General features: G+C 44.0%; 1 protein-coding gene across 1 annotated transcript; it reads left to right on the top strand.

Annotated features, from left to right (window-relative positions):
* Window positions 1-3,690: 3,690 nt before the first annotated feature.
* LOC148031374 (uncharacterized) lies at window positions 3,691-5,305 on the top strand. The gene has a single exon (XM_087684898.1). It carries the CDS (start codon window positions 3,779-3,781, stop codon window positions 4,565-4,567), a length of 789 nt encoding a protein of 262 aa, XP_087541024.1. The 5' UTR covers window positions 3,691-3,778; the 3' UTR covers window positions 4,568-5,305.
* Window positions 5,306-9,131: the final 3,826 nt, after the last annotated feature.

Below are 9,131 nucleotides of genomic sequence, written 5' to 3'. Positions count from 1 at the left end.
CAGCTCGCTCAGAAATTAAGAGAAAGAACCAGTTATGGTTTTTATCAAATGAGCAGCAACAGGTAGTAACCACCCTGGCGAGCCAGCTGGAGGAACAAAGGAAAAGGATGGAGGAGAGAGCCATGGAGTGGGAAAGGAAAAGGTAAAAAGAAAGTTGGAGCTAACCACCCGGGCTCTAAGATACGGTCTTCAAGAGTGGGAGCTTCCAACAAGTACAGGATAACTAAAGAGCAACAATTCTACTACCTGCGTTGTACGGGCCTTTCCACTATTGAGCTCAAGGAGTTAGGTTTTCAGGAGCAGGAGCAGCCATCGCCACCGCCACCGCCACCACCACCACCAGTCATTCCTCCTGTGGTTGAGCGAAATGTCGAAGAGGGTCCGGATTTCGAGCACGACGATGACGAAGAGCCACAAAGGATGCCAAGTCCGCCTCAACCCGAGATCCCACAGGAGGAACTTGCAGATGCCGATCTACTTGAACACATAGTTGCAGCTAGGAAAAGGAGACAAGAGTTAGCTGAGGAGGCCCAACGCCGAGCATGCACACTTCTACGACAACTCCCCGAGGAGCCCATGCCACTGAGGAATGATACACATCCTGTAGACTGGCCCCAGGAGTTGGTCATCTGGCGCCAGCGAAAGCTACATAAGAGGCCGTTCGATCTTTCATTCGCTTTCCCACGCTCTCTGGACCGGGCCCTGCCTTTAGGAGTCGTAGCCAAGATCAAAGATCTGGCTAACGAACTTGTGAACAGATGGATGGAAGAAAGAAGCATGATAATGACTAGGTGGAGACAAGAGCCACGAGAGTACTGGGAAGATAAGGTCAATCTAGTTCCCAAAACCGTCCAAGGCTACGAGGCACAGCCGAAATGGCGGAGGAGGATTTGGGACACCAATTTTGATGCCTGGACAGCATTTTGTAGTTCCCTCCCTGAAGAGCATACCGATCCCATCTACATGCCCTACCCCTGTAGGCATGGAGTGGACTATGATCGAGATTTACATGGGGATTATGACTTTCCGAGAATATATAATGTAAATGCTAGGAGCCCTGAGGAGTGCTTAGTATTTAGGGTAGAAGATATACTTCCCTCCATAAATCGTTTTCTTGTAGACTTTTCTTCCTGCCCCAATCCAACACTTTTGACCACTTGTAATTACCTCCAACTCATCAAATTCCTGCTAGTCCAGAAACCTGCAGCAGAGGAAGCCCATCTCCCCCCACTCTTTTTTTATATTAACTTAGAAATAGATAGTAGAGCCATGACTAGGTTGATGATACGGGCTACTCTCCTCCCTGCCTTTTGTCTAGAGCTTTTAGAAAATATGAGTGACACCCGCTTTGCAAGGTGTAATCACCCCTTCTTGTCCACCACTCCTCTAAGAGCTAAAGCCGGTATTAAAGAATACCTACAAAGTTGCGCATTTTTATCACAATGCCTGCGACCGCCCCGTGACTAAATAGGTGCCGCATACCTTGCCCAATATACTCTCTCCCATTCTCAAAAAAAAAAAAAAAAACATGTGCTTGTAGTCTTCCTTTACTATTATTGTGCACCACACTCACTACATCTAGAGTCCTCTCTAGCCCCTCCCCCACTTCACACTTAGGGCACATCAAGGGCAGGACTTTCAGACCTGTCACCCTAAGTTTTGCACCGCACCTCCAATGTCGCACGAACTGGGTCCTCAAGTGTGGGACATTACCAAGGGCTTGCCCAAGGTTAGACCCATCTCCCAGTTCCACTGGCATGGGCACCATGCACTACACAGTGAGACAGACACACCCCCTAGGAAGTGCACCACTTTTCTTGCAGGTTATGTTCCTGTTTCAAGAACGGGCTGCTTGGTTGAAGGAGATCGTCTACTACATCCTCCAATGACAAGAAATTTTTCCATGGGACGGACATGACCCCATTACTGCATTTTTAGGAGCTTTGCTACGAAGGTTTAAATGGCTCAACAAATTTCATGTTGCCAATCATCGGGCTACTAATGGCTGCCATTACTGAACCAAATCAAGCAGAAGAAAAACCTAGTGATGGAGCTGCCATTGGCATAGATCTTGGAACCTCATCATCCAATGATCCATGCCCAATGCCTCAAGATCCACGGATCGCTTATTGATACTACAACTATTGACAATGTGGGCCACAATAAAGCACTTACCAATACTCAAATACTCCCTTGGAAGACCTCAAACAATTTTGGAGCAAGCTAAAGCAAGTGGAAAGCTCAATGGGACTGATGCATACCTCAATGTGTGGCTATCATGAAAGCTTCAAGCAAGCTCTTCTTCCTAGGTTGAATGCAATGTTGGCAAAGCTCCTTGAATGCCCGCTCTAATAGTACTTGAAAAGTGGAGTAAGAGTGGAAACACAAAGAGAGTCAAGTGAGAAGCAAGAGCTATGAAGGTTCAAGCAAGAGAGAGCAAGAGAGAAATCGGTGTATGGGAACTCCAACAATCACAATATGTGACCTACTTTCTGTTATTCTATTGCTATGTGAAGAAAAAATAAATAAAGTGACAGTGACACATGGCTACCACTTGTAGTGAACATGTGTGCGGGCAGTAAGTACAAGTAGATGTAGGTGGTTAGGCACAAGTAGCCTTCAACTTCCAATATAGAGGACTACAATTGGGGAGGCATAGTGGAGTGGAGCTGGGGATAGGAAGGGAGACACATCCCTTCTACAAAATATATTAGTTGAACCTTGTGCATATGATTCCCCCTTCTTAGCATTGTTGATTGGACTTTATGCATATGATTCCCCCTTCTTGGCATCCTTGGTGAAGCCTTGTCTCTCAAGGTTAATTTACAACAAAGGGTTGAGGCTATGGAAAGACATGTGGGATGTCACTACAAACAACCGTTATCAACTTGAGGATCTTCAAGATAAGTATGCTCACTAATAGCAAATTGGAGTGGCTAGTCTCGGTAATGGTTAGGAAAAAGGCCTCTTGACCTACAAGCAGAATTGCCATTGACAAGCCACTCATGAAGTATCTCAATCTACTAGGGAAAGTTAAAGTAGATGGCAAGGTGACCATAGAGAGGCTCAAAGGAAGATCCTTGAGGATTCCCCAAGATGTAGTTGATCACTGGAACAAAGTGTTTCCTCGGATGTGTCAAAACTTGGAAGAGGTGTCTTAAGAGCATCTAGGTTGCTACTTCTTTGGTCAAATTCAATTTCTTGTTGTAGCAAGTTGTAACATGCAAACTCCCTACAAAGGGCCAAATTGTTACGAGCAAAATTGTTGCGAGTCCAATGTGCACATTGTGTGGTAGGAAGGAAGAATCAATTACTCATTTCTTTTGGGAATGCATCAAAGTTAGATCAGTCTAGAGGCAAGTTAAAGCTTGGTTGGAAGTGGCTCACTTTAATTCATCTCTTTGCCTACGACAAGTTCTATTTGGAGACTGTGTGAATGTTGATTTGAGGAATCAATTAAAGTTGTTCATCCACTGAGAGCTAGTGATAAGGATGGACCAATGTTTTTTTTTTTAAATGGCATGCCACCAATTCATACTGGGAATTGAACCTGGCCTCTTTCGCTATGCACCCACATGCTTTATCGGATGTTCTCATCAATCTTTGTTTGCCTCATCGACATGTTAAAATTTCATGAAAAACCTCTTCCACATTTTAGTTGGGCTTCTTCTACATTTTAGCTGGGTGGAGACTCGAGAGGTTTATAACAGACGTCGTAGGGGTTTTCCAACAGAGAGAGCTTAGGACAGAAAATCCCCAGTGTCGACAAGAGAGTATCATGGCGATTAACGCCTGTCTGGCTCGAGCCTTCCGCACCCATTTGCGCCTGATCGAGAGTGCAGCAGCACCAGCGACTGCGACGTCTTGCCGGATTTTCATATTTGGGGGGAGACTCTCCCTCTCTGCGGATGCAAGGACAGCCATGGCCGTTGGTTTTCTTCCGAGACTGTTCTCCTCTCTTGCTAGCGAAACTGCTAGTCAGAGAAGAAGCTTCCTTCCTGATGATGCACAGAATATGCGGCCCACTGGCAGCAGGAAAACCTTCTGCACTCAAGCGGCCGCTGTGGCCACAGAGCCACTGGCACCGCAGCAGCAACGACAACAGCAAGAGACACCCTCGCCCGGAACGCAACAGCAGCAAACAAGTACCTCCACAGCTCCGCCGCAGCAGGCCAGCTCGCAGACCCGAACAGAGCCTTTCTACTACCCTGGCAAGGGCTTCGCAGAGCTTGGCATCACTCCGGACAAGCTTCTCCTCCCGGGCGATCCGGATACTTACACAGTCAGGATCAGGGATGTCATGCCTGTAGGTTATTTCGTTGACATGCCCAGCGGGCGGGAAGGCTACCTTCCTGCCAATGACCTGGGATTTTCCGGAGGCATAGAGCGGTTGCGCACAATTTTCCAAGTGGGCCAAGAGGTGGTTGTCCGCATCACTTTCAGGGGCCCCAGCGGGCGTGAGCTTCTTTCGATCAGGAAATATGATCCGGAGAGGCCTCCTGTTGAGCCACCACGAATTGCACGCAGCAGCGGAAGCCCTAAGCATAAGTATAGGCACAGACGTTAGAGCTCATTGTCGATATGTGCTCACAGCAAATGGAGAGTGTAGTCAATGTAGGTATTGCTAAAGTTGCTAGCAAATTTTAGCTGCTTCTTGGGGGTGTAGTGGGTCCATGATAGACTATTTCATGCGTTTAGCTTGGTATTCATGACAGCAAGATGGACATATCTTCTGAGATGACGGATCAGTTTCTTGACTCAGCAATGTGAATATGACTGGTACAGGATTTTGGCCATGGACTTTCTATTTGATCTGATACTAAGTGCTGGTGTGATCCCTTCGAAATGCTGGGCCTTTGCAGTTCCTTTTTGTTCATAAGAATATAAATGAGGTCTGTGGTATATATTTCCTGCAGGAAGTATGCTAGGCAGTACTGAGCTAGTCTTTGTCTCTTGGTCAAGGGCGCTGTGCACGAGCATTCAAGGTAGTGCTTCATGTGTTTAACTTCCAGATTTTCATATAAATGAGTTTGAGTGGCAGTCAGCGAGTTGGAGAGCTTGGATGTTTTATTCTTGTAAGCTGCATGTCTTCAGGAACCTAACAGAACTTGTGGTGTTACTCTTTTATGAAGCTATGTGGTACACTTACCTCAGGTGCTGGTCAGAGATGTCACACTGCATGAAAGATGATGGTTCCAAGCAGTGTCCTTTTGGGTACTATATTTCTTTGTACAGTAATGGCTATCATTGTTGTTTAAATTCCGGAGTCCTTTATTGTATAGTGCACTATCTGTATTAGCATTTTAGACAGTGGTCTCTTTTCATTACACAAGGTATGCATTGGGTCTGGCCTACTGATCACTGTGCCTTGTGATATTTGGTGGCACAAGCTCTCTCAGCCATCTGTGGATTGGAATGCTAGCTTAAATTATGATATCTAATAGGTGACTCGGGAAGAGAAGAATGGACTTTAGGAAGTAATCTGCGAAAGATTGAGACCTTGTAAGGTTAAATAGACAATGTGCTTTAGCAACCCTTAAATCTCTTCCATGGGCGCCTTGTGCTTAAGCAGTTGGAGTGATTAATGCCGTTACAAAGTTGTGGCTAGACGATCATAAATTTGTTGGATTCTCATGTGGGACGGTTTTGGAGGCAGAATAAAAGGCTGTATGGATGTATATAGATGGCTTTTGCAATTGTTGATTTTCTATCCCTGTATCTTCACTGAGTAACATGATTAGAACACAATAGAGTAGTATGGCTAACCTATGCTTACAAGTTTCTTTATTGCAAGCTGGTCTCTTCGAAGGCACACCAGTGGGTCACATTCATCCCAAGTATGAAAGCTACACAACTTTGTTAAAAGAAAGAGTAACGCTTTGGATTGAACTAGTGTTGAGCCCCTTAGAGTGATTGCACAAAAGTTAGGTGGCTTCATACCCGCTAAACATAAGGTGTTGGGCAAGTTGAGGTAGAATGATTGCGAGTGAAGATCAGGTGCATTGTTTTCTGGTTTTGGTGCAGCTGGTAGAGTTATTGGAGTTCTAAAATATAGGAGTACGACGAGTAATCTCCTTGTGGCACGTGTCCCAATTAAACCAAGAGTAGTGAAACACGAGCTCTCTATGGTTATCAAGAGTCCCATGGTTTAACTATGGGAACCTTGCTACATAGATGAAGGTAGTACTACAATTGCCTTTTCGGTCCCAATGTACACTTGTGAACCCTCTCAAAGTGTGAATGATAAGCGTGCAAATTGGCAAAAAACACTAGATTCACTTCCTCATGTAAGACTAGTGGCATTTGTAAAAGTATTAATAGGAGGACCCTTGACCTTGTGCATGCTTGATGAAGTAGTCTTTTAAGTTCTCATAATTACTACCATTTGGCCAATGCGTTGCATGTGGTTTGACTCACGAGCTCTTGTGTAGAGGGAACTAGGAGCAAGGTTAAGATGTTAAGATGCATGATTCATTAGAATGCAACATTAACATTGACAAGAACTTGTCACATGGAGAAGGAAATCGCCTTATGCACAAGAATACGGGATGATGAGGTGGTGAAGATCGATGAATTATGCACAAAGCCTATTGAGCCATTGTGTTAAGAACACACAACTTGAAGCAATGGCATTGGTTGTGGAGAATACCTTAGTCTTAGGCTTGAGGTTAATTTGTAGGAAGCTTTAGACATCTTATCAAAATGCATCAATTGTGGCATGGAAGAAAGATTGAAGGTGCAATCAAAAGTTCGCATTGGATGTGAAGAAGGTTTGTCCCAATGTCCTCAAGTTTAATTTAAAAGTTCTGCTCATGTTCTTAACGGGAGAACCAACCAAATCGATGGAGATATGGTTCAATGCTATACTTGAGATGGATGGCATAGTCAAGTAGATGTACTATGGCGGAAGGGAGTCATTTGAGATTGTAAAAAGTAGCTAGAAGGTACTCTAGCAAGGGGTATACTTTTGCACCCTTGACTTGTGATGTGCCATACCTCAGCAACTTGTGGAGCTTGGTTAGGATTGCATCATGAAAGAATGCCTACTGTGGGTTGTGATTTTGAACTTGCTAGTGTATTTGGAACCTCTTGCTAGATATGGCGAAGGAGCTTGGGAAGTCGCTCTACATTTTTCATTTGCAAGTTTGTTTAGGATATAAGCTTTGCATGCTTTGGAATAGATGGAGAAAAGTTTGAGGTATTCGTCATCAATGTTTGATGCCAGAAGGCATATTTCACGGTGGATTCCACGCCACGATGGATTCCGCGAGGTTTTACGGTGGATTCCGTAAACTTTGATGATCAGGGCTCATACACAAAGTGGATTCTTTGTGCGAGAAGTTGATGGGGACGCCTGTCCTTTTCGGGCGTTTCATTAATTTAGTGTGTACATGGGTGATTCCATAACGGGTGATTTCGCAAAATGCATATTAAATTAATAAACGTTTATGAGTTTAGTGCGTACTCGTAATAAATTAAGGTTAGGATTTATTTCTAACCAGTTGATTTATTTATGTAGTTGAAGATTGCTAGGTATTTACTTTTGTCAGTTTAATTGTATTATTTTACTAACAATTGTGAATGCTTTAGTTAATGTGTAGAGATAGCAACAGTGACGGAGGAAAGCATTGGAGTTTAGCGAGTATTCGACCTATGGATTATATTTTGATAGGCGTCATGCCTATATTTTGTTATGTCTATTGAGACATCGATTATTTATCATTATTTTGTACGCGCCTATGCGCACGGATATGTTATTTCTATTTGGACATTATATTGGGCGTGCCAGACTCTTTTGGCACCGTCCATTAGCTTTATTCCTATTTTTGTAAAAGCAAACTCAAAAGCTAAAAGCTTGATATATTTTTGTAAATTGGGCTATTATTGAGCATGAAGAAGAAATATACATAAAATACATGCTTTGTGAAGCGCTCACACAAGGCATGGGGGGAGATTGAACCCAATTGGTCTCTTGCTCTTGTCGTTCATGCTTTTTACATTGTAATTTGTGTAAAAAGATAGAGTTCATTATTCTTGGAGACCTTCCGGGATTCACTACGTGAGCATACAACGACCGATCTGCGCACCAGTGGTTTCAGAGCGGAGCTAAGATCAAGAGCTTTCAATCGCTACCCATCTCGTGCGAAAGCGGAGCTCCTGGAACGATCGGGCTCTACGGTCAATCTCGTCGCGAACCGTCGATACAGACAGACTTCTGGCGATCAAGAACCCTTGTTTCTGTCACAAGATCACGAAGGGCCGGGCTGGACAGGCGGAGGACCACTCATTCATCTCCTTCATCAAAATCGTGGATAAACAGAGAAAATAGAGTAACTCCCTTTTCATTAAGCTTCAAAGCTTAAAGTTAAAACTTAATAAGCTTGATTAGAAGCTTAAGAAAGCTTCAACAAATCAATCATTTGCAAAACGGCGTGAGGCTGTTCTAGGCGGCGAAAATTCCGCCAAGGACATACTCTTGTCCTTAAAATCGACGGCGGATTAAGAAGCTAAAAGCTTCTTAATCCACTAAGTTACCCAAAGCTCTCCAACTCTGCAAGTCAACAACTCCAGGTCCCGCATCTCAGAGATCAAGTTCTGCAAGTTCACTAAATCGGCTAAGTTCTGCAAGTCTGCAACTCTGCAAGTCACCTAAGTCTACAACTCTACAAGTCAGACTAGTCAACTGGAGTTGGAACTGACTTGTGTTCAAAACTCCTAGAAGGGCTGTTCCTGTGCAGAAACTCCGAACTGCAAAGTTGTTCGTTGGAAGGTATTCTACCCATACGCAGGTTTGCTGAAGCATTTTCAGTATACGAATAAGAAAAAATCACAGATTTTCTGAAGATTGAGAAAGAAATACCCAAAAACACATAAGCCTTGTAACCCCGAACTTGAGCTACGCTCATCCCGCTAACCTAATTTTGAGTGAGAAATGTCTTTTGAGTTTTACAGGATGACGGAACCACATATGGATGATCTTATGGCTGAATATGACCTACCTGAGCCTACGATGGAGCAAAAGTTGGACTTAATCATGATGCAATTGGAAGAAAAACGAAGGGCTAGGCAATCATTGCAAGCGCAACTGGCAAAATTACAAAGAGCGTCTACCGACAAAGAAGAACCTCAAG

Source organism: Lygodium microphyllum, chromosome 9 (assembly GCF_053477565.2).
Source record: "Lygodium microphyllum isolate KBCC chromosome 9, Lygodium_microphyllum_v1.1.10, whole genome shotgun sequence".
Lineage (NCBI taxonomy): Eukaryota > Viridiplantae > Streptophyta > Polypodiopsida > Schizaeales > Lygodiaceae > Lygodium > Lygodium microphyllum.
The sequence above is the reverse complement of the archived record's forward strand: the minus strand, read 5'-3'. Positions and strand labels throughout refer to the sequence as shown.

Coding starts and splice junctions, on each gene's coding strand:
- LOC148031374 (XM_087684898.1), top strand. CDS start 3,779: ATGGCGATTAACGCCTGTCTGGCTCGAGCCTTCCGCACCCATTTGCGC.